Genomic DNA, 25,720 nt, shown 5'->3' with positions numbered 1-25,720 from the left:
CATTTCTCACGTTATTGTAGAAGTAAATATGCTAAGCAGTTAATGTAGTATTTCTTATCTCTTTTTATGAAATGATTGTCTCTAAAACATAGGAGAAATGTTTTCTTGTGTGGCTTTCATGGGTTGGGTGACTGGCATCTGCCAGGATGACTTACAGATGAATAAATGAAGGGACACATCTTCTTTTACCTTAGTCATGGCTGGTTGTCAAGGTGCTATTTAATTTTTTATTATTAGCACCTGCTCCTCACACATTTAAGTTTCCATTGTTTTTGTTTATAGGATCACCTGGAGAGAAAGGTGTGCCTGGAATCCCCGGCTCACAGGGCGTCCCTGGCTTACCTGGAGAGAAAGGAGCCAAAGGGGAGAAGGGGCAGGCAGGCCGGCCTGGCATTGGAATTCCGGGACAGCCTGGGGAAAAGGTAATGGCAGCCTGCATGGAAACCGCCCCTCCCATCATTCAAGTGGAAATCCTTCCTTAGGAATTTTCAGGAAGCATCTCAGCACATTAAATGAACCATAACAGAGAACAATGTCCCTCAGCTTATTATAAGTTGCCTCTCTTCTCTACTTCCATTCATGACCCTGTCCCAAGGAAAAATCTGGAAACTTGTTGAGAGGCAAGGGCAGCAAGCTGTCACCAGAGAGGGAAAGAGAGAGGGGGAGCATGAAGCAGCGTGAGAAGTAGGCCGACAGTTTGCTCTTTTGCTCTGGGTTGTTGGTTTTTCCTGTTTTCAGGTGTGGACTTGGACTCTTTGGTTAGAAAGCTGGAAATGAACCCCACATTGCAATCTTTATTGCACCAAAATGTGTAGGATTATCCAGAAAGCATCTGCAGACATATAATATTAATGGCCCCGATTTTTACTCACAGGGAGATCAAGGGATAGCAGGTTTTCCGGGAAGTCCTGGAGAGAAGGGAGAAAAAGGAAGCCTTGGGCTCCCAGGCATGCCGGGGCCTCCAGGCCCCAAAGGATCCCCAGGAAGTGTTGGCTATCCAGGTAGGTGGGCTGGAGCCTTCCCCTGAGCTTGGGCTTCTGAGATGACAAAGAAAAACTCAAAGTCATGGGCATGCTGGTACTTTGTTTTTTCTTTTAGGAAGCCCTGGGCTGCCTGGAGGAAAAGGTGACAAAGGCTTCCCGGGATTGGATGGTGTCCCTGGCGTCAAAGGAGAACCAGGTAGAGACCACTTTTTAGAACACGGACTGGGGCTCCTGGAAGAGAGGCCAAGGTGATGGCCAGGGAGGTGGGGCATCAAGCTTCCGGGGAGTTACCCTCCCAGACAGCAAGTGTGGGCCCAGGATATCCCTGAGTGACCTCTGGATGATCAGACAAGCCAAGGCCATCACTTCACTTTTCAGATGAACAAACTGAGCCTTGGGGGCCGGACAGGGCCTTTTCAAGGTCTGGCCACCCGTTAGGAATTAGAACCAAAGTCTCGGAACTGGGTTTATAGCTATTTCCACTCCAATTGGTTCTAGAAGGAGTTTTCCATGGGTTGGCAAGAGAGTTTGATGTACTTTCTCTCCACTCTTACCATCATTTTGGCATCGGGAGCAGTGGGGTTGCTAGCAGTGTGGAGGGATATCAGGAGTGAACTTGGGGTGTGCCTGGGAATGTACCATTTTTCACAGGCACAGCGAGCGGTGAGAGGTTCCATGCCTGACTGACATGACCTTTCTCTTCAAGGTCTTCCTGGACAGCCTGGCGCGACAGGCCCCCCCGGCCCGAAAGGGGAACCCGGCAATGATGGATTTCCAGGGTCGGCGGGAGAGAAGGGTGAACCAGGTATGTCCAGCTGCTGTTCCCGTTCAGAATGGGACTATTCTCTGCAGTGAACATCTCCCCGAGACTTACAGACCGGAGCTGGGTACAAAGTGGCCCCGAGGCCGTTCCTTCTTATAGCCCTGACAACAGCAGCGTGGACAAGGGCAGCAGGTCTGGATGGGAAACAGAGAAGGCAGGAAGGGGGTTGTTTATTTCTTTCTCTCACAAATACTTATGGAAATCTGTCCTCGAAACTGCTCAAGCTCTTGGTGGTGAGTGAACGAGCACACATCGAAAGCCCAGACCACTGCCTTCTCTGCCTGGCGTCTCCCTCTGTAGAGAAATGGTCCCAGGGATATTTGCTGTTTCCCGAACCTGCTCTGTCCCTGATGGGGGTGGGAGGTGCAACTTGGGCAGCAGTGCTGGCTGCTAGTTTGGAGGGTGACAGTTGCATGCATGCTTGTAGGTAGCCAGAGGTTACCCTGGGTCAGGGGCACGGGAGGAGGAAAATGTCACTGGGGAGGAGCATCCAGGGGCTTTTACTGCTGTTAGTGTTGGCCTCTTTTTTAAGTTCGTTTTTTCATTCTATGCACCTTATGTGCATATTATGTACACTCATTTTCATATAAAAAGAATTCTTAAAAAAATGCCTCCACACCTTCTTCCCCCCATTTTAATCTTCCCTGAAGCCCTTTCACACATTTGTGGGATCCCTGGTGTCTGCTTCCCCAAGTATCTCTGGCTCTCCCCTCCTCTCTTGAGAATAGCTGTCAGTTGGGTGGTTGTCTGAGAAAAGCCAATTTGAGTCTCCAGAGAGTTGTAGGAAATAAGTACTCATTTGTACCGATTATTTCTGCTAAGTGTCATAATGGTTCTGAGCTGAAAGGTACTTAGGAAAAAGTACTAAATTATATCTATTCTGTCAAGGGTATCTTAGAACGACTATAGGAACGTAATTTCACTCCCATGGTGCAATTAACTAATTTCTGTGTACTGCAAATGGTACAGGGTTTTGGAACTGCTTTGTACGGTACCTGCAGATCAGCTCTTTTAGGAGAGATGAACACTGCTTCTCCCCTCCTCTTACAGGTATACCCGGAAGAGGCGTCCCAGGGTTCCCAGGGTCCAAAGGAGAGAAAGGTAACGTACGCTGAATGTGTTCTTCCTTTTCCACTCACCGATGATGCACACGGTGCCTGCAGAACAGGGTGAACGTTCCAGTGAGGTAGTTGGACATAGACAGTGGATACTGGGTTTGGAACAATCTAATTGACATGTTTTCTGGCCCGTGACAAAACACGACACAGTGCGCTGTGTTTTGGATTCATTGCCTTGTGACACGGCAGAGGGAGAGTCAGGAGGGGGGCTCTGTGATCATGTCAGGTGATGGCCCTCTCTCGTTCCCTTTTTATTTTTTCCTAATCACCTTGAAACAATACTAGAATTTTTGTATTTTATTGGAAGGTTTGGGGTAATATGTTTTAAACTAAACATGTAGTTCTTCCCCCCCCCCGCCCCCGCTAAAAGCTCTTAAAAAACACACATACAACTTTTAAAACAGTTTTATTACTATGGACATACAATAAATTGCACTTACTTAAAGTGTGTGATTTAATGTCTTGATATATGTATGCACCCATGAAAATATCACCACATTCAAGATAGTTAACAAACCCATCACCCCAAAAGTTTTCTGTGCTGCTTTGTCATCCCCCATCCTGCCTCTTCCTGCCCCCAAACATTGACCTGCTTTTTGGCACTATAGATTAGCTTGCATTTTCTAGAATTTTACATAAATGGAATCCTGCAGTATTTTGCTTTTAGTCTGTCTTCTTTCATATAGAATAATCAGTTTGAGATTCACCTGCATTGTTGTCAGTAGATCAATTTTTCCCTTGCTGAGTGATGTTCTGTGGTGCGTACATAACGTATTTTGTTTATCCATTCACCTATTGGTGGAACAAGCCTTTAACTTGAGCAGTGCTACTGACTGTAGGCTTATCTGAGCATATACTCACATGCCTTTGGCATAGAGCACTTCCTTTAAAAAGTATACAGAATAATAGCTAAGAATGAGGGCCAGGCTCTGGTATCCTAAGCTGACTCCTCGTTAGGTTGGCCGTGGTAGGAGTGTTAATTAATAACAAGGAGAGGCAAGGGCACCCAGCTCCAGTTTTCCTCCTGGAGCCTCTGGAAGCCCCTCCCTCCTACATTCTGGGGTTTCTCTTCTTCTTGCCTTTCTCACGATCTCAACCTGTTTTTATTGTTTAGGCTCAAAGGGTGAAGTGGGTTTCCCAGGATTAGCTGGGAGCCCAGGAATTCCTGGATCCAAAGGAGAGAAAGGATTCTCGGGTCCTCCGGGGCCACAAGGACAGCCAGGATTGCCGGGAGCTCCGGGCCGCCCCATGGAGGGGCCCAAAGGAGACCGGGGCCCACAGGGACAGCCTGGCCTGCCAGGTAAGGTGTCCGACCAGGGGCAGAACTGGGGCTGAATCAGAAGGTACAAATATACACAAGTGTAAAAGAGATTTAAATATACACATTCTCGATTGAGGTTTTATTTAGAAGTTGACAGCATTTATTTCAACTTGAAACTGCTTCAGACATTGGGCCTTTGTATTTTGGTCTGGGTCAGTGCTTTTCTGTGTCCTTTCTGTCAAGGGATTCAGTATATATGACACGTGATTAAGGGAGAGGGGAGAGAGGATCGTGGGAAAGGACTGGAGCACAAATGGCACCTGTGCTGATTGTTTCGGCCAGGTGACATCTGGCAGGCCCCCCTCCCCCCCCTCCCCCCCGCCCACGGCCACGGGACTGATGCAGCACCGCTGCCCTTGAACCCAGCAACACAGGGCCTGTGGACACTGAGAGGGCAGTGTTTATATAAACATTTTCTGCCTATTGAGCAGATCAGGTTCTTCCTTCTGGGGCACCTTGATTTCTTTGGGGCTCACACAGCTTGATGCTGTGTTGCTACATATAGTTGGGGACAGTTGAGTGACCATAGATTTGGTGTGGTTGTATATGCAATTGGCGACAGTTGGGTGACAGTGATGACAACCATGGGCCAATGACACCCATACATAAAAACCCCCTCACCTGACATGTGTAACTTTTGTGTCTCCCATTAGGGCCTCCGGGACCAATGGGGCCTCCAGGGCTCCCTGGGATTGATGGACTGAAAGGTGACAGAGGAAACCCAGGCTGGCCAGGGACTCCTGGTCCTCCAGGACCCAAGGGAGACCCAGGATTCCAAGGCATGCCTGTAAGTTGTCCGTTTATAGGTCTTGTTTTTGAAAAGAATCACAAAATAATATCAAAATAATATGCCTCGGTGTGTGTGTGTGTGTGCGTGTGCGCATGCATATGTATTACACTCTCAAATCCTCTTTGGATCAGTTCCTTCTCTCTTGCCAGTCATCAGCCATCTTTATTGGCACCACAGTAGGCAACTATTAAACATTTTTTACAGTCTAGTTTTACAGTGACCGTTAAAGAGAAATGTTATACCACTTGAAAACACAGTTCAATGCATGGGTTTAAAAATCTACTTACAAACTTGATGCAAAAAGCAAGCCTCAGTAACAGAAATATACTCCCCATTTCTAGTCTCTCTATGTACTTATGTATAAATATGTACTTATGTGTGTGTGTGTGTATATATATATATATATATATATATATATATATATATATACTAGAGGCCCGGTGCACGAAATTCGTGCACGGAGGGGGGTTGTCCCTCAGCCCAGCCTGTACCCTCTCCAATCTGGGACCCCTCAAGGGATGTCCGACTGCCCGTTTAGGCCCGATCTGGGATCGGGCCTAAACGGGCAGTCGGACATCCCTCTCACAATCCAGGACTGCTGGCTCCCAACTGCTTGCCTGCCTGCCTTCCTGATTGCCCCTAACCGCTTCTGCCTGCCAGCCTGATCACCCCCTAACCACTCTGCTGCCAGCCTGTTTGCCCCCAACTTCCCTCCTCTGCCGGCCTGGTTACCCCTAACTGCCTTCTCCTGCAGGGTTGATCACCTCCAACTGCCCTCCCTTGCAGGCGTGGTCCCTCTCAACTGCCCTCCCTTGCAGGCCGGGTGCCTCCCAACTGCCCTCTCCTGCTGGCCATCTTGTGGTGGCCATCTTGTGTCCACATGGGGGCAGGATCTTTGACCACATGGGGGCAGCTATATTGTGTGTTGCAGTGATGATCAATCTGCATAGTACTCTTTTATTAGATAGGATAGAGGCCTGGTACAGGGGTGGGGGCCAGCTGGTTTGCCCTGAAGGGTGTCCCTGATCAGGGTGGGGTACCCTTGGGGCGTGGGGCGGCCTGAGAGAGAGGCCTGTGGTGGTTTGCAGGCTGGCCACGCCCCCTGGCAATGCAAGCGGAGGCCCTTGTATCTGGAATTTATTTTCCTTCTACAATTGAAACTTTGTAGCCTGGAGCGGAGCCAAGCCTGGGGCTCCCTCCGAGGCCCAAAGCCATTTGTGTTGGGGTTATAATTGAAACTTTGTTGCCTTAAGCGGGTGGGCCCGGCCAGGGTGTGTGGAAAGCTTTGCTTCCCCTGTTGCCGGCAGCAACCCTGGCCTGCTCTCTCAAGCTCCATTCTGCCGCCATTTGTTTGAATTTGTTTACCTTCTGTAATTGAAACTTTGTAGCTTGAGTGGAGGCTTAGGCCTGCAACGGCTGGCAGAAAGCTTGGCTTCCTCTGTTACCTAGGAAACCTTGCTCTCTGTGGCTGTAGCCATCTTGGTTTGGGTTAATTTGCATACTCGCTCTGATTGGATGGTGGGCGTGGCTTGTGGGTGTGTCGGAGGTATGGTCAATTTGCATATTTGTCTATTATTAGATAGGATATGTACTTATGTGTATATATATGTATTTATGTATATATATATGTATATATGTATATGTTTATGTGTGTATGCACTCATATGACATATATATCTTGAAACACACACACACACACACACACACACACACACACACGCCTATATATAGTTGACCCTGAACAACATGGGTTTGAATGACGCAGGTCCACTTATATGTGGATTAAAAAAAATAAATATACAGTCAGCTCCTGTGTCCCCAGGTTTTGCATCCTCAGATTTAACCAACTGTAGATTGAAAACAATATTTTATTCTGTAGTTAGGAATTCATAGATGTGAAGAGCTGATAGTATGCATTGTTTCACTATGCCATTTTATATAAGGAACTGGCGTATCCTCAAATTTTGGTATCTGGAGGGGGTTGTGGAACCAATTCCCCATGGATACTGAGGACAACTGTAGTTAAGTTTTGGGGGAGTCAAAAGTTATATAAAAATGTTTCACTGCTCAGGAAGTTGGCACTCCTAACCCCTGCATTGTTCAGGGTCAACTGCATATATTTGTGCATGTTATTTTTGATATGGCACCTTTTAAAATAAATTAAAGCAAAGAAACAAATACATGTAGGAAACAATACAATTTTTTATATATCAAGAAAGGAACTAGAAGAAAAAACAACTCTATTGAGTTAGCAGCTAGAACAGGAGATAATATTTGTAAAATACATGAAACCTATATAATAAAAAGGTAATATGCAAATTGACCCTAATGGCAGAATGACCCAGGAATGACTGGTCACTATGATGTGCAGTGACCACCAGGGGGCAGACGCTCAATGCAGGAGTTGCCCCCTGGTGGTCAGTGTGCTCCCACAGGGGGAGTGCTGCTCAGCCAGAAGCTGGCTCACGGCTGGCCAGTGCAGCGGTGGTGGTGGGAGCCTTTCCGACCTCCGCAGCAGCACTAAGGATGTCCACGGGGAGTGGGCCTAAGTCGGCAGGCGGACATCCCCTGAGGGCTCCCGGGCTGCCAGAGGAATGTCTGACTGCCAGCTTAGGCCTGATCCCCCGGGGAGTGGGCCTAAGCCAGCAGGTGGACATCTTCCAAGGGGTTCTGGACTGTGAGAGGGCTCAGGCTGGGCTGAGGGACCCCCCCTGAGTGCACGAATTTTTGTGCACCAGGCCACTAGTATTGTTATAAAGAAAAATAATCCTTCTTTAGTATATTTTATCTTATTTCCATATTTAAAATCACTTTTCAGATAAGATATGAAGCTAATTCTAAAGAAAAATCACTATGCTTGAGTGTTTAGGGGAAAGTTTTCCAGAAATGTAGTTGGTGTTGGTAGATTGATGTGTTGCCATGACAAATGTTTAGGGAGTCCCAACTCTGTTCATAGCATTGTGATCTGGGGTGGGATAGCAGAATGTAAGACTTGCACCTGCTCTGAGAAGTTACCACATAGATGGGCAAGAAGAGGGGATACAGTGAATGAAGCAGGTTGATTCAGTTACCTTGTTTTGACATACATAGAGTTTTGGGCATTCTTTTTACATCATTCAAGAACCACAGGACACCATTTATCCACAAAGGTACTTGGCAGAACATGGAGGGGTTGTCCCAGCTTCCTGATGACCAGTTACTTGAGAGACTTACTGTTCATCTCCTGAATGATTCCCAACTGATGTTCTCTTTGTGTGTCTAGGGGATTGGTGGTACTCCAGGAATCACAGGTGCTAAGGGTGATATGGGACCTCCAGGAGTTCCAGGTTTTCAAGGTGAGACAGTAAAGGTGATGCTGCTTAAAGACACATTTACCTATTCCCAGAGCTTCCTAACCACTGGCACTTTAATATTGATAGAACCAGTATAATTATAGAACAAGTCTTGTTCTCTTCAAATTAAATATGCTATTTCTATGTGACAGCCCAATTTGTATAATGCTATGAATGGCTGTATAAAGACATTCTGATTTTTTTTTTTTACTAAGAATCAGTGGAGCATTCGCATCTCAATTATTTGAATATCATTAAGAAGTCATGGATTTTGGCCATTCATTAACTTATTAATGTATTGAGCAACTATGTAGGGGTGCCTACCAGCGTTCAGACATTGATTTTTACTTTTGAATCAGATACATATGAATGAAAGGTACATAAAACAAATTCTCAGCGTGCAGGTGTTTTGTGGTCTATTTGGGGACATGTGTGAATCAGAATGTGTCCAAAAACAGTATCATGTTCCCCTCCACTGGTTGTGACCATTTTGCAGTTTGTTGCATGTTTGAAAATGTGGTTTTTGGGTTCTTGAAAGAAGAGTTTCATCTAAAGTTTTACATAGTTGACCAGAAGTAATACTCTTTTCTTCCATAAGCCTAAATGGAAAAATTTCACTGTGTGTATGTATATGCATATGTGTGTACACATGTACACGTGTATATTCACACATGTATATACATATGCACATATGTGTGTATATTTACACATGTCTATGCATATACATACTTGTATATCTTTTGTGATTTTGTACAAAGACCATGTCGTGCTTTCTTCCAGGTCAGAAAGGTCTCCCTGGCCTTCAGGGAATTAAAGGAGACCAAGGAGACCAAGGTTTCCCTGGATCTAAAGGTAGGATAACGTGCTTCATTGGAAGGTGCCTTACGGATTTGATTGAACTCACATAATTAGGGTATTTGGTTTTACCGATGTGAAAAGGCTTGAAGGTCATTAGAAAATAGTTCATCAACCAAATTCTTTGGTAGCTAGTCAGAATTGCTATATTTGACTAATCTGGTAGACATTTTTACCAGTGACTTACCTTGAAATCAACGACTTGAAGTCATAATAGGAATGACATCGATCTCGCACAAGTAGGATGAATGAATTCTGGTTGGACAGTAAGGAGTTCTTCACAGGAAGAGGTCAGCCTCTCCCCCGCACTAGGAGTCGACAGAGTGTAGTGGCTTCGAAAAGCACAGGATAATTTTAGAAGTGGTTTAATTAAGTACAGTGCATCCCATTGTAACTTTGCAGGGCAGACCTTATTTCTGGAGCTGTGTTTAGTTTTTTTTTAAACCTTGTTCCAAGGGAGAGAATGAGCAATTGAAATGCAGTGAGAAGTGGCATGTCAGGAAAGAAAATAAAAGGGGGAATGTGTCTGGGAAGAGTGAGAGAATTAGGGAGTGCTTGGTTGAAGAAGGGAGATTGAGGCAGACCTCAGACTCCTCTGCAAACTCTTATTATTGCACATATTTCAAGATCTGTCACGCAGAAGAAGGATTAAGTTTATTCACCATTAAAAAGTAAGACCAGTGGCTATAATGTACAGTGAGGCAGATTTCTGATAAGTATGAGAAAAACTTTCTCATTGCAAATATGGGCGCTATCCAAGTCACAAGAGAGACGCCTGGAGAGAGTGAGCTTCACTTCCTGGCAGTGTTCAAGTGAGGGCCGGATGGTGGTCGTCAGGGCGTCCAGGCAGTTCGCATCAACAACCCAATGTGTGTTCCAGTCCCCAGGATTTTAGGTGAAATAATAAATGTGTGCAGGCAACATGTATGACTTATGAGGATATGATTACTTGTGTTTTTGATGATTTTCCATCTGAGAAACATTCTGTTTGGATTGGGTTTCACATTGGACTTTTCTTTGGAAGCTCTTTCGGGCACCATATGCTGACAGTGAAATTGATCAGTGGTATCCCTGTTTCCCACAGGTCTTCCCGGTCCCCCTGGACCCCCGGGTCCCTACCAAATTGTCAAAGGGGAGCCAGGGCTCCCTGGTCCTGAGGGTCCCGCCGGTATGAAAGGGTTTCAGGGACCTCCAGGCCCCAAAGGACAGCAAGGTAAGATGAACCGGGCTGTGCAGGGGAGGAGTGAGGGTCAGGAGGGAAGAGGGCAGGCTTTCCTCTCCACACATGTGTCTCTGGGTAATGACTACATAATCACCTATTTGAATAGGATTTTCTTACCTTTCTTTAATGCATATCAAAACCAAACAAAGTTTTTGAGTGGACCTAAAACAGCCAGAATGAAAATATAGGAATAGCTAGAAGAACATACAACCTAGCACATCACTTAGAAAAACATGGGTGAAAGGAACTACATCATTGTTCCCAGCTAGGACATACTGGGGGCTGGGGGAGGGAGGGGTGGGGTGGGCAGGAGCAGCCACCTAAAACAGTAAGAACTGGAGCTCTCCGCAGTTGGTCCCGAAGCTCTACCCAACTGTCAAAGACTTGTGCTAATTTCTGTTGTTCCCAGGCATTCTAACCTAACCTAGACTCTCTCTCTGCTTATTTGGGCTAAATACTTCCTATTTTAAGAGCTATTGGAAAGGGGTGGGTGAAAAATAAAGGAGAATGAAAACATTTAGAATTGAAAGGTAGCATATAGGAAAATGTAAGTTTAAACTACCTCAGATAAAACTATACACATGAAAAGAAATATTATCTATTGTCAGTATATCTGTTGCCTAAAAATTATTTGAGATGCTGGAATATGGTCAAGGGGGACACACTTGAGAAGGTAAAAATGTGTCAGATAGCTCCCTCCCCGCCCACACAGCCTGCCTTTTCCAAAAACGATCTGCCAAACAATAGCAATAGTAATAGCAAGAAACTAGGGAGAGCTCTGCATGGGAAGATGAAACGTTCACCCATTCACAGGTCCATTTGGCAGCTGCCTTGGTGACCTGTGTACAGGGCTTTGCAGGAAGCAATCGTGCTTCTCTGGGAAGACATTTATCTGCAGTCGGAGGCCTGCCGCTTGCCTTCCAGAAGGCTAGAGAGCACATTTCAACGGGGAAGTGAACGATACAGCCTTCTGCTCTCTAGGACCGGAGCCTAACTTCTCTTTCTCTTCCTTTAGGTGTGACGGGATCAGTGGGCATACCTGGACCACCAGGTAGTCCCGGCTTTGATGGTGCCCCTGGCCAGAAAGGAGAGAGGGGACCCTCTGGACCTCCTGGTAGGTTTGCTGCAGCAGTCTCCCAGCCTTATTACTGTGTCTCTGGGTTAGAAGCAGTAGGCCCCGGTGTGCGGAAAACTGCAAAATGGAGTTGAAGATGTTATTTGAAAGATTTCCAAAGAAGTCTGTTTCTTAGAAGAAATTGGATCCTGTAGAAGAGTTAAAGGGTTGTCATCACTTTTTCTGTGTAGTGAGGCAGACGTTGATCAAAGCGCAATGTTTCCCAGATGTTGCTGAAAGGAGGCCAAGTTTGATGGCCCCGTGTGGTTTTCTATGAGGGAAGCAGGCTGCAGCCTCAGAAATTCCGTTTCAGCAAAGGACAAGGGAAAGGGGATGACGATGCCAGTGTTGGCCAAAGGGCCCTTGTCTGCCCTGATGTGAAGTCGGCCTGCTTCCCTAGGAAGCAGGAACTCAAATATCCCATAAATGACCGAGATGCTGAAGGTTCGGGGCATCGGGTGACTGAACAAAGGGCTCAGCCCAGCAGAAGGTGTGTGAACAGTTTCCCAGGCAGCACAGTTACCCCAGGGGATGGAAGGACCCACTGCATGGATGCTTTCTTACTGTCCTGTTTCCATGCGCAGGCTTTGGGTCGATATGGAAGAGAAGCCACTTTAAAAGGAGGTTGTTTTTAATAATTCTATAATAATTCTTTCCTAGAGAAGCCTCCAAATGCTATATGCATCACATGCATGAAATCACATCATTTATTCCATTTATTCATATATTCCTTTTCACATATTTTATTTACTCATTGGACTAAATAGTTTTGAGCATCTGCTTTGCTTATAAAACATCGTATGGTAGTATATAAAAAAGAAAAGCTAAGGTAGCAAGAAGAAGGTGGGTTGTTGTATTTGACTGGTCTTGCTTGGAGCCTTTCAGAGGAACATGTCTGGGACTAGGGAAACCATTTTCTCTTCTATCTTCCAGGTCCAAGAGGGTTTCCAGGACCACCCGGCCCTGATGGGTTGCCAGGATCCATGGGTCCCCCAGGCACCCCATCCGTTGATCATGGCTTCCTTGTGACCAGGCACAGTCAAACAATAGATGATCCGCAGTGTCCTCCCGGGACCAAAATTCTTTACCATGGGTACTCTTTGCTCTACGTGCAAGGCAATGAAAGGGCCCACGGACAGGACTTAGGTGAGACATTTACGAATGTATGATTCATCCAACATGGATTTGTTGAGGGCCTCGGTGGTGGAGAGCTGTATTCAGCTCTGGTCCTGTAGTTCAGGGTGCCATGAAGACCTAATTAATGAAAAGAGGGCTTAGCCCCGTTTTCCTCCATCCTTGCCAAATGAGCCATCAGTTGGCTACTGTATTACTAAATGGGAAGCCCAGAAAATGTAAAAGCTGGATCTTTGAAAAATTTTAAATTAATAAAGCTTTGGATCTCTTCTTCAATTTATCAAGTAGGACCAAGAGTTTTGAAATACACACTTGAAAGTTTGCATTGATAGGTTTAAAATAGAGCAGCTTTACTGTGGCTCTTTTTTTTTTTTTTAAAGTCCCATGTTATTCTGTCCAAATGTTTTTCTGCATGTTCTAAATTGTGTCCCTGATATTAGTTTAGATCAGCAGAAAGTTCATATCTGTGGTCATTTCCTTAGTCCCCCCCAGATACCCTCCACTGCAAAATCCAGGTTAGGTCTTAACATCAGACGGCAAGGGGCTATATAAAGAGCATCTCCGCATTTTTGGCAAAAATGCCATTAAAGGCAGTGTCCACTATGTTCATACCCATTGTAGAAGGGACCCCGTGTTAAATATATTTTAGAATTCAATCTAAATGTCATATATAATTCTCTTTAGTACCTCTCTTTTCTTGATTACTTTAGATTTAATTGAATGCTCATTTACAATCAGACTAGTTCTTTGGTATATTTACTACCTTCTATTTATAATTCTTAAAGAATTTTATTCCCATTTTAATGATTAGGTTGAATATATGTCTTTCATTATTAGCCAGCTCAAAATCATGTGACACAGAGGTAGACAGTGAATTAGAAAGCAAATCCTTCACCTGCCATCTCTCCCTGCGCCTCCAGGCACGGCCGGAAGCTGCCTGCGCAAGTTCAGTACCATGCCCTTCCTGTTCTGCAACATCAACAATGTCTGCAACTTCGCCTCCCGAAATGATTATTCCTACTGGTTGTCCACCCCGGAGCCCATGCCAATGTCCATGGCACCCATCGCCGGGGACAATATTAGACCATTTATTAGCAGGTGAGTCGAGCAGATGTATAATTGAAGAAGAAAAATTGCTTATAGTCTAGACAGACAGAGGTGTTTTTTTTTCAAATGCCAGCTCTAGAACAGGATTCATACCTCATATGACTCACTCATGAGTTGGTTGTCTTTCCTCCCATGAGCAAAGCAATGTCACTGGAGTCCTCAGCAAGCATTAGAAAAGTGTTTTTAACTTTCCCCCCTTAAATAGTGACCTCCGTAAGGAGCCTTTTAAGACATTCTTTTTTTATGAATTGCTCATACCCCTGTGAAATTATCAAAAAAAATTAATTATTTTTAATTATAGTAAAACACCCATAACATTAGATTTATCATAACCATTTAAAAATATTTTTATTGACTTCAGAGAGGAAGGGAAAGGGAGAGAGAAATAGAAACATCAATGATGAGAGGGAATCATTGATTGGCTGACTCCTGCACGCTCCCTACTGAGGATCCAGCCCACAACCTGGGCATGTGCCCTGACCGGGAATTGAACTGTGATCTCCTGGTTCATAGGTCGAGGCTCAACCACTGATCTGGCTGGGCGAGATCACAGTCTTATTAAGAGAACTGTTCCATGTAGGATCCTGGAACCAGAAAGGCTGAGAGATGCCTAATAAATAGGAAAATCATAGGTTTTTTTATTGCCTTACATTAAAATAATCTCCAGACTTCATTTGATTTTTCTTGTCAGCTTTAAGAAAATGTATATTATGAGTCTGAAATGGGGAAAATCATGTATTACCCTTCCTGAGTGGCATTTTTCAAAACACAGACAATACTTTCTAAGTGTCCATGTGGGGCTGTGGACTGTTGTGGGATAAGACTTTTCTTGCTCAGAACTGTGCTGAGTGTGTGAGAAGGAAAACTAACCGCCTTTGTGTTTTTGTTTAGCTTCCCTTGGACAACAGGTAGAACATGACTTTTCATTTTTGTTTTCTATTTACCTTTTTGATAAAACTGACATTTGACCTTGGTTTGGTGGAGAACACCGGGGCTCTGACATGTATGTGGAATATTCCAAAAACAGGGCTTTAGAAGCCTGTGACTCAGTGTGCTTTTCTCTGTGGTCCCATTAATTTCAGTAAGAAACCCCTAGTTCTGTAAGCATGAGCCATTTAAATGGCCCAGTATTGTGCATTCCAGGCTTTTTCCATCTTTCTGTTAACTGGCCCATAGAAACACAGCGTGAAGGGAACCTGTATCCTTTAAGCCCGTTGCTCCTTCAGCCGTATATATACCTCACATTTCCTTTTGGAAATAATGCTGCCCATGTCTCCTGGCCTCGTCAGAAGCAGTTTCCATGGTTACTTAACTTAGGTTCTCAATAACTCTCAGGATTTAACGTATTTCTTCTGAGGGCTTCTAAGAAGAAACTTCCTGGCTTTCTAAAGGCAGGAATCATCGTAAAACTGGGTTGTTTCATTGTTGTATTAGTAAGACCACTGGTTTGAGAGCAGAAAGAACTGAGTTCTGGTTCTGGCTTCGACATATCTAACTGTGACCTTAGTTTCTTACACAAATTATATGGGGAATTAGACTGTGAATTTTAAGGGACCGAAGAGCTCATTAACTGTGGTTCTGTGTTTCCTAATCAGCCATCTGACAGGGTCAGGACCACCTCCCGCACAGCCCCTTGCGTCCCCCTAGCCTAGAGCGAGCCTTTCCTTCGTGCTGTATTTCTGGATTCTGTGTCTGGCAGGCAGATGGTGGCAGATGTATAAGGCCAATTTCAGTAACTGTCGCTTAACCGAGCCTTTTAATTCATCTGCATTTGTGTGAAGAAAATAGAAAATTGCACACACCACACACACCTCCCCCCAAGTCCATGGAAAATCGAATGACTAATTTAGGTCCTCTTCCCACTCCTCATCCATTTTCATGCAAATGTTCCAGCATAACTAGGTGTAATTATTAACACCATCTATAGTCATTTATCAGCGTTGCTAACACTCTGTTCATTTTGTGACTTGAATATAATTATTTTCCTGCTGGTGTTTCTTTTATTTTCTTTCTTTCTTTCTTTTTTTTAACAAAACATTATCTCATCATTAAAGGGTTCCCTTCGTTGAGGGGGGTCTGAGTCAGAGCAGTGTGGGTTGTTTTAATTTATTCCTGGACGGCTGTGTGCGAGGCAGCCTGGTTAGGAGGTGTCGGTCCTGGGGAGGGTTCTTTGGGACTGACTCCAGCTTCAGGGGTCCCAGTGACAGCCTTGGCCCAGGACAGGGACTCGTTACTGGTGTGTTGGCCCCGGGTCTGGAACAGGTCTCCTGAAGGAGGCTCATGTGGACACCCAGCCTCAGGTGCATTGTTTGCCTTGGCGATTCTAAGTCACTAAATGCATTTCTTATATCTTAGATGATTCCTAGCTTAAAACCAATGGCTGGTAGCACTTGGATTTCACCAAGCATTAATTGTGTTTGCTGAACTACAAGCTCATTGTTAAAAAACTGGAAACACAAAAGAGAAAGCGGAAGATACAGTAGCCCCGGCCCCTCTGGGAGATGGCGCTGTTACAGTGTGGCTTTTCCATTTTCCTCCTTCGACAAAGCAGATAGTTAAATCTTATGTGTTGGATGTATTTTTGAATTTAATATTTTAATACGGAGACAGGCTTATGACACCAAGGAGAGTGCAAGCAGTGGGCACATTATCCATTTGATAAACATTTAATTGAATCAGATCTAGTGAAGAGATTGGCTGCAAATAATGGGAAAGTCATGAACAAGTAAAGGCTTCATCCTGGGCCATCCCTTCAGCTGTGCCGAGTATCTTTGTTCTGGTCCCTTCCAGGTGTGCGGTGTGTGAGGCGCCAGCCATGGTGATGGCTGTGCACAGCCAGACCATTCAGATCCCGCAGTGCCCCAACGGGTGGTCCTCACTCTGGATTGGCTATTCCTTTGTGATGGTAAGTATTTGGGAGACTCCATATTTCCCTGGGGGAGCCCCCTACTAACACCCCCACCTCTACTCTCTGATGCCGCCACCTTCTCAGTTCTGTGGCTCCTCCTGCTTAGACCCAGCTTCCATTGGATCTCCAGGGTCTGGCCTGCTCTGCTGGGAACCGCAGGGGATCCAGTGCCCAGCCAGGGCCCTCCTCTTGCCTAGGGAGGGGCTGCTCTAGGACTAGGTAGCTGGGAGGACAGGCGTCATTTCCTAGTCAGGTAGAAGAGGAGGGAGGTACACATTTACTAAAGCACGCAAGCCCGAAGGCAGAAACTCGAGTCAGGAGGAGAGCAGCAGAGTGTTGGCTAACAGTGTGCAGCCTCTTCCGCACTATATCTGGGAGCATGAATGTCCACACTCTTCATGTGGAGTGAGACTGCCCCCGTCACCCAGCTGCCCCAGATGCCAGATGCCCTGGATGTTCCCTTCCCCTGAAAAACCAATTACAACAGGAAACATGGTGCCTCTTTGAGGTCCATTGTAGTTTCTTATTTTATTTTATTGCCTCGATTTAAAGTATTGCTTGAGTCTATGAAAGCTCAGAACTTGTAAGATCAGGTTCTACTAGACTAACGCCCAATAAATGACCCTGCACACATACTTTCCACATCACCATTGTAAGCCATTAGACCAAAATGCAATTTAACAGTTACATTAGTAGTTATTCATTTCTCTCTTTCTTGTTCAATTCCCTCTTTAAAGAAAAATCGATGATTTTTCTTTCCCTTATAAAAGGATATATAGTATCTAATCTAGAAAGTATAGGATATAATTTAATTTAGAAAGTCTGATGTCACATCAGTTGGTTATAGCATCATTTGCACATTTTGGCTCTTGTTGCATCTCCCCAGTTGGAAGAGGTTTCACTGTTTCAAAAATAAGACATAGTGAGAAAAGCATTTCTTTAAATTCTAATGAAGCTGGACTGGCATCTCCTACTTTGGGAGGAGTGGCTGACTGGTTTCTGGTGCTGTGTGGAGTAATGCCGTGCCCAGTGTGTGAGCAGTGTGGGCATGAGTGTGTTCCCTGGTGATTGCATGAGGCTGAGAGCTGGCTTCCTGGCAGGGAGCGCTCTGGCTCCTCCCTGGAGACAGTGACGCCCTCTGCTGTCGGTGAGTGGGAATTGCTGACACATGGTCCCTTTGTTCCGCAGCACACCAGCGCTGGTGCCGAAGGTTCTGGCCAAGCCCTCGCATCCCCCGGGTCCTGTCTGGAAGAGTTTAGAAGTGCGCCATTCATCGAGTGCCACGGCCGTGGGACTTGTAATTACTATGCAAATGCTTACAGCTTTTGGCTTGCCACTATAGAGAGAAATGAGATGTTCAAGTAAGTCGGAATGACCTTCTCTTGTAGCACCCTCTCCCGGTTGTGGTCTTTATTTTTAATCATCCCTGATCCATATACCTTCCAGCACAAAGTCTCAAAGATCGTTATGAAGCAGTAATTAGGAGTGCTCATCCACGTGTAGCAGCGAATATCTGATTCTGGTCTACATGGGCAGAGAGTCGAGACAATTTTCAAAGGCAGAGCATAGGCGATGGGCTTAATTCTCTCATTGACTGAAGAACCGTGAAAGAACAAAGGTCGTTTTTCATTTTTCTAGGTGCACCCACTAGAATGTAATTAAAGCAATTAAAACCTTCAAAGAGCATTTAAAAATACCGTATCTTTAACACTCAGTGAGAGAGGAAAGTAAGCAGCAGTCATTTCATTGCATTTATAAGGCAGAAGTTAATGTGCTGTGTAGTTCTGAGTGGCTTAACATGACTTTGTTTTTTAGACACCTGCAAATAAAAATAAATTTCAGTACAAATGTAGCTGAAATGGAAAGGGAAGGCCTTCTTTTCCTTCCTTTTCCATTGCCAAAATTTCACCTTTCAAATGCCTGTCCCAGGAGGCTGCTGACCTTGTTGAAGTTAGTTTGGAGTCCTGCCTGATCCCCAATGGACAGGAGCACATGAGGGGGCCTCTAGCTGTTGTTTAGTTCTAGCTGCGGCCCCTGCTGGAGTGGATGTAGGAGGCCGACGGAGCCTGAGCGGTTACTTACTATTCTTTCCCAGAATAAATGCTTCTCACCCCTGGAGATAAGCCCTTCTGTCTTTGCCTTTTTGGAGAGAATTTTGTGGAACTCTGCTATGACCCTGTCTCTTTGTAGCTTAGACCATAAAAGGTGAAGCTATACACTTGCCACTCACAATTCTTTAAGCATCAGAACATCACCAGGTGCCTAATTGGTAGCTTGCATGAGACTTTTTAGGCAACTGGAAACTTGATGTCACCTTTACAGATAGAATTTAACCATTAGCTCCCAAAATGGGCACTTAATGCATGTATCAATCAGCTCCTGGAGCTTTGTGTTACAGGGTAAATAGGTAAAAATTGGGGTATTTTTGAACCATATCCTGATACAATGAACTAAAGTGCTTTCTTAACAAAATTAGGAAATATCCTAATATTATTACCTTAAAAAATAGTTTGGGGGCACTAGGATTTTCACCAAAGGTTACTAACATTAAGCAGCCTTAATTTTAGGGCAAAATACTCTGCTTATATGATTCCTTTGGTTTTAATAGAATTTTTATCTGTCAATTTTAGTTCAGTCTCTACCTTTCTGGTAGCCAAAACAAGGTAGGATTTTTAAGATCAAGGAAGCATTTGGGGCACTAAATGTCTTCCTTTCTCTTTGACCATCAATCAGACCACCTGCATATAAATCCTTCGAACGTTATAAAAGTATCTCGAAGGCTAGTTAATTTTCCCAGACTTGTTGCTCATTGTAGCATTCCGTAAACATTTGATGAGAACTTGTGAAGTATTTCGGAGAAGACCAATATCTTCTTCCCCTGGAGGAGTTTATAATCGGGTTGAGAAGACAAAGTTAAACTATAGGTCAAGGAGGCAGGTGGTGCAGCGGGGGGCGGGGATAGGGGGGAGTGGTTGAGACTTTGGAGGCAAGCAGACATAGGATACCTTCACTCTCTATGTGCTCCCGGGAACGTCACTAACCTCAGGGCCCGGGGATGGGGAATGAAGGTGATAACTGGCATGGCTCCATGAGTTATGAAGGCCAGGCGATGCCCCAGCAAGGTGCCCACTCAGAGTCAGGCTGAATAATGGTGGCTGTTGGTCATGGGGTCGGAGCACATCCTCATCTGACCCCTTGGAGATCTCCGGGCAGGTGGGAGGGCTGACAGATGTGCCTGCGGTTTTGACAAGCAGTGAAGTGACAGCTGGCTGTTTTTTGCATCGTAGGAAGCCCACGCCGTCCACCTTGAAGGCTGGGGAGCTGCGCACGCACGTCAGCCGCTGCCAAGTCTGTATGAGAAGAACATAATGAAGCCCAGCTCTCAGCTAACGTCACAACATGGTGCTACTCCCTCCTCTTCCCCTTCCTCTTTTTTTTAACAGCAACGAACCCTAGAAATATATCCTGTGTACCTCACTGTCCAGTATGAAAACCGTAAAGTGCCTTATAGGAATCCGCGTAACTAACACACCCTGCTTCATTGGCCTCTACTTGCTGAAGGAGAAACAGAGACATCGATAAGCTGTCCGTAGTGACATGCCAAATGGCACTTCTGACGAAATAAAAATATAAGTCTGTTCTACAATCCAGTGCACTGATGTGTGAAATGAGAACTCCATCAGAAAACCCAAGGGTGCTAGGAGGTGTGCGGGGCCTTCCATACTGTGTGAACGCCCGTTTTCAGTCTTGTATGATAATAGAGTCATTTTTCACCCCCCGGATGAAATGTTTGTTTATGTCACTGTCTAGCTGTTTCAAAATTCAGGTCCCTTGGTCTGTACAAAGAATAGTCACGTGAAAACGGTGTTTCGAACCTCCAAGTGGAATTACGGGCTCAGCGGCCACATCTTTTGATCCCCAAATATAAATTTAGGTCTTTCTGCTATGTGTGGTACTACGCAGCTGCTTTTGCAGAAATCACCAATATCCTGTGGAATAAAGATGGTCCAAGAGTAGGCAGAAATGAAATATATATATATATATTTTAGTAATTTATATAGATGTCAGCAGTTAGGCAGATCAAGTGTTTAGTGTCAGTTCCACTGTTAAAATAAAGCTTATGACATAGATTCTTCCTTTAAAAGACTGTGTTGTCCTTTAACATAGATTTTTAAACACAAGGGTATTGAATGTGAAACACCAATTTTGATTGTTCACCTCCAAACCAAAAAAAAAAAAAAAAAAAAGTTGTGTATTGCCAAAACCAAACCCAGGTTCATGGATATGGTGTCTATTATGGTGAAATATGTACTTTGAGCTTATTGTTTTTATTCTGTATTAAATATATTCAGGGTTGAAACACTAATCACAAACTGAATGACTTGACTTCAAAAGCAACAACCTTAAAAGGCCTTCATTTGATGAGTATTCCTCATTCTGCAGCCCAGTGTGAAAAACAGCTCCGTCAAATCAAAGTATCAGTGTTTGTACCTGTCAGCACATTCAGGCGGCTTCCGTGTTTTTTTCCAAGCTGTGTTCAGACTTCAGCAGGGGAGCGGCTGGATTGCAGGAGAGCAGAACCGGGCCACTATGCCCGAAATGACATTTCACTAAAAGTCTCCAAAACGTTTTTAAGACTACTAAGGCCTTTGATGTAATTTCTTTAAATGTGTATTTCTTTAAAAATTCAAATTTGTAATAAAACTATTTGTATAAAAATTAAGCTTTTATTAATTTGTCGCCAGTATTGCCACAGAAACATGAAAAGGAACGTTTCTGCACTAATAAATTTGTAAGCTTTGCATACCTTAGATCATATTTAGTTTGCAGTTCTTCCAAATAAGAGTCACAGACTGGGCATCGTTTACAGGAATTATTACAAAGAGTAAAAGGATGGTCTTCTCCCACTCTCCCTTCTACCCTCTCTCTCTTCCTCCCCCTACCCATTCCTTCCATCTATCCATCCAGGCAGCCAATGTCCACCCATTTACCTCTCCATTCATTGTAGGAATACCAAGGGTTGCCACTTTTTAAGAAGTGGATATCCCCCAACCGGTTTGCTCAGTGGATAGAGCATCGGCCTGCGGACTAAAGGGTCCCAGGTTCAATTCCAGTCAAGGGCATGTACCGTGGTTGCGGGCACATCCCCAGGAGGGGGTGTGCAGGAGGCGGCTGATCGATGCTTCTCTCTTATCGATGTTTCTAACTATCTCTCTCCCTTCCTCTCTGTAAAAAAATCAATAAAATATATTTAAAAAAAAGAAGTGGATAGTTGCAAGATAATTAGAGATGAATAACACCAACATCCAACCATTGAAAGTGGATCCATTAGGGGTGAGACCTGAGGTCATAGTTATGCAATGGATAGTGTGAGGCATGGGGTTGAACTGCAAGTCTCACTTAAAGTAGGAGAGAAAGAAGATAGATTTATTTTTCGCTGGTGATCTAAGTTTCAGTTTCAACTTGATCTAAATATGATCCATGTAGTGCAATACTGCGTGCTCAAGAAAAAGCTCTAAATATTGTTATATTCTTGGTTTTCATACCCACAGAGTTGCAGTGAGGATGAAATGGGATAAGTTACAAGCATGACCCCTCACTGCTTGATCAGGAGATATCAGTCAAGGTCTCATTTCGGTCACCTCCTTCCCATCATTGATAAAAGGACGGAAAGGGGTGGTTAGGTTAATAGACAGTATTGGATAGGAAAGAAGAAAACTAAAATCAGCCCTAGCTGGTTTGGCTCAGTGGATAGAGCATTGGCCTGGGGATTTAAGGGTCCCAGGTTCAATTTCAGTCAAGGGCACATGCCTGGATTGCGAGCTCAATCCCCAGTAGGGGGCATGCAGGAGGCAGTCGATAATGATTCTCATTGTTGATGTTTCTATCTCTCCCTCTCCCTTCCTCTTTGAAATCAATTAAAAATATATATTAAAAAAAAACTAAACTAAAATCATTTGGCTTGATGTCTGCTGAAGTTACTGAGAAATATTAATCACCTCCATAGTGTAGCCATTTTAGAATATTTTATTTCTACATGTAAAACTGATTAATCATAAATTATAATTTATTATATACAGTTTGGTCGATATAGGAAAGTACAAAGGAGATCATATCATACCTTGACGCTCAACATTCAGATCCTGTGCATTTTATACCTGTTTCTGAAAGCAGTTTATATGTTTTATTATTAAATTATCCTAGAGTAAAATGGACTTATTTTGATGTACAGTTCTATGAATTATAACATATGTATAAGTTCATGTAACCATAATAAAAATCAGTACACAGAAGAGTTACATCACACCAAAAAACCCTGAAGCTCTCGCTATGTAGGCACATATATGCCCGCTTCAACCCTGGTAACGAACCACTGAACTTCTCCCCATCACTATAGATTTGTCTCTTCAAGAATGACATAACAGAGTGTGCAACCTTTTGAGACGCTCTTCTGTCACTCAGCATAATGCATTTGACATTCATCCGAGTTGTGTGCATCAACAGTTTATTCCTTTTTATTGCTGAGTGGGATTACATTGTATAGATGTACCACACTTCATTTACCTATCACTTTTGAAGCACATTTGGGATAGTTTGAGTTTGGGGTGATTATGAATAGAGAGTAAACATTCATGTGCAGGTTTTTGTGTGAACATAAGTGGTTATTTTTGTGTGAACATAAGTGGTTATTTTTTTTTCCTCTAGGGTAAATACCCAGCACTACAATGGCTGGGTCATATATAAGCACATATTTAATACAAAAATAAGTTGTCAAACTAGTTTCCAGAGTGGCTGCACCATTTTGGGGTTCCACCAGCAATGTGAAAGCCCCCCTTGCTCCACAGTGTTTGGCATTGCCAGTATTTTTTCTTAGTCATTCTAATTAGTATGCAGTGCCATTTAACCATGGTTTTAATTTGGATTTCTCTAATGGTCAATGATGTGAACATCTTTCCGTGCATTTTTTGGCCATCAGTATATCCTCTTTTCTGAAATATATATTAAGTCTTTGCTCATTTTTTAAATCCTCACCCAGGATGTTTATTAATTTTAGAGAGAGAGAGAGTGTGTGTGTGTGTGTGTGTGAGAGAGAGAGAGAGAGAGAGCGCGAGAGAGAGAGAGAGAGAGAGACATCAGTGTGAGAGATAAACCAACCTGTTACCACCCTTATGCACCCTGACTGGGAATCAAACCCGCAATCTTTTTAGTGTATGGACAACACTCCGACCAACTGAGCTACCTGGCCAGGGCTCTTTGCTCATTTAAAAAAAGATGTTTCTTTTCATTCTGTTGAGTTTTGAAAGCTCTTTGGATATTCTGGTTATAAGTTATTTGTTGGATTTGTGATTTGCAAATTCATCCTCTTAACAGTATCTTTCACAGAGCTAAAGTTTTTCATTTTGATGATGTCCTATTTATCAATATTTTTTTATGGGACATGCTATTGATATCAAGTTAAAGAACTCTCTGATTAATCCTAGGTCACTTAGATTTTAAAAGCTTTGTTATTTTACATACTATATTTATATTGCAATCCATTAATTGTTTTTTAATTAATGAAATTTACATAACTTAAAGTTCACCATTTTAAAGTGAACAATTCAGTAGCATTTCGTACATTCACAATGTTGTGCAACCCTCCCCTACATCTTGTTAAAACATTTTCAATGCCCATTCAGCAGTGACGCCCCCTCCACCCCCAACCCCCAGCAACCACCAATCTGCTTTTTGACTCTGAATTTACCTATTCTGGATTTCATACAATGGGACTTGTGACTTTTGTGTCTGGCTTCTTTCACCTAGCATAATATTTTCAAGATTCATTCACGTGGTAACATGTATCATTACTTCATTAATTCTTATGGTGGAACAATTTCCATTGAATGTATATGACACACATTTTTATCCATTTATCTGTTGGTGGATCTTTGGACTGTTTTGACCTTTTGGCTACTTTTGATGATGCTCCTACAAAAAGGTTTGTACATTTATTTGTTTGAGTTCTTGTTTTCAATTCTTTGGGGGGATATGCCTAGGAGTGGAATTGTTGAATCCTATGGTTATTCTGTGTTTAACTTTTTGAGGAACTGCCCAATTATTTTTCACAGAGGCTGAACCACTTTCATTCCCACCAACAATGCATCCTTCCCAACACTTTTTATTTTCCACTCTTTGATTACACCCATCCTACTGGGTGTGAAGTGGTCTCTCATTGTGGTTATGATTTTCATTTCCCTAATATTGAGCATCTTTTCGTGGTCTTATTGGTCATTTGTTTATCTTTGAAGAAGTATTTTTTCAACTCCTTTGCCCATTTAAAATTGGGTTGCTTGTCTTTTTGTTGTTTAGTTGTAAGGGTTATTTATTCAGGATACAGACCCTTATCAGCTATATCGTTTGTAAATATATGCTTTCATTCTGTGGATTGTCTTTACTTTTTTTGATATTGTTATTTGATGCACACAATTTTAAAAATTTGATTAAGTACAGTTTATCCACTTTTTTGTTGTTGCTCATGCTTTTGATATATCAAAGAATCCATTGCCTGGAGACTAAGGAGAAAATAAACAAATGGGACTACATCAAAATAAAAAGCTTCTGCACAGCAAAAGAAACCATCAACAAAACAACAAGAAAGCCCGCTGCATGGGAGAACATATTTGCCAGTGCTATTTCAGATAAGGGTTTAATCTCCAAAATGTATAGAGAACTCATAAAACTTAACAAAAGGAAGATAAACAATCCAATCAAAAAATGGGCAAAGGACCTAAATAGACACTTTTCGAAAAGGACATACAGAAGGCCCAGAGACATATGAAAACATGCTCAAAGTCACTGATCATCCGAGAGATGCAAATCAAAACAACAATGAGGTACCATCTCACACTGTCAGAATGGCTCTCATCAACAAATGACAAGTGCTGGAGAGGATGTGGAGAAAAAGGAACCCTCATGCACTCCTGGAGGGAATGCAGACTGGTGCAGCCACTGTGGAGAACAGTCTGGAGTTTCC

The 25,720-nt window shown here is 43.5% G+C and overlaps 1 protein-coding gene across 1 annotated transcript in view; it reads left to right on the top strand.

Annotated features, from left to right (window-relative positions):
- COL4A1 (collagen type IV alpha 1 chain) overlaps positions 1-21,509 on the top strand; it is a 138,730-nt gene extending 117,221 nt beyond the window's left edge. The window contains exons 37-53 of the mRNA XM_054719964.1: positions 283-422; positions 875-1,001; positions 1,099-1,179; positions 1,690-1,788; positions 2,857-2,907; positions 4,039-4,224; positions 4,899-5,032; positions 8,298-8,370; positions 9,148-9,219; positions 10,307-10,435; positions 11,460-11,558; positions 12,492-12,704; positions 13,613-13,790; positions 16,590-16,704; positions 17,896-18,068; positions 19,995-20,109; positions 21,060-21,509. Coding sequence (XP_054575939.1) covers positions 283-422; positions 875-1,001; positions 1,099-1,179; positions 1,690-1,788; positions 2,857-2,907; positions 4,039-4,224; positions 4,899-5,032; positions 8,298-8,370; positions 9,148-9,219; positions 10,307-10,435; positions 11,460-11,558; positions 12,492-12,704; positions 13,613-13,790; positions 16,590-16,704; positions 17,896-18,068; positions 19,995-20,076 — 1,952 coding nt within the window. The 3' untranslated portion in view covers positions 20,077-20,109; positions 21,060-21,509. The remainder of the gene's footprint in view (positions 1-282; positions 423-874; positions 1,002-1,098; positions 1,180-1,689; positions 1,789-2,856; positions 2,908-4,038; positions 4,225-4,898; positions 5,033-8,297; positions 8,371-9,147; positions 9,220-10,306; positions 10,436-11,459; positions 11,559-12,491; positions 12,705-13,612; positions 13,791-16,589; positions 16,705-17,895; positions 18,069-19,994; positions 20,110-21,059) is intronic.
- The last annotated feature ends 4,211 nt before the right edge of the window (positions 21,510-25,720 follow it).

Source organism: Eptesicus fuscus, chromosome 8, assembly GCF_027574615.1.
Source record: "Eptesicus fuscus isolate TK198812 chromosome 8, DD_ASM_mEF_20220401, whole genome shotgun sequence".
NCBI lineage: Eukaryota > Metazoa > Chordata > Mammalia > Chiroptera > Vespertilionidae > Eptesicus > Eptesicus fuscus.
Note: the sequence above shows the minus strand (reverse complement) of the source record. Positions and strands in the feature narration are given on the sequence as shown.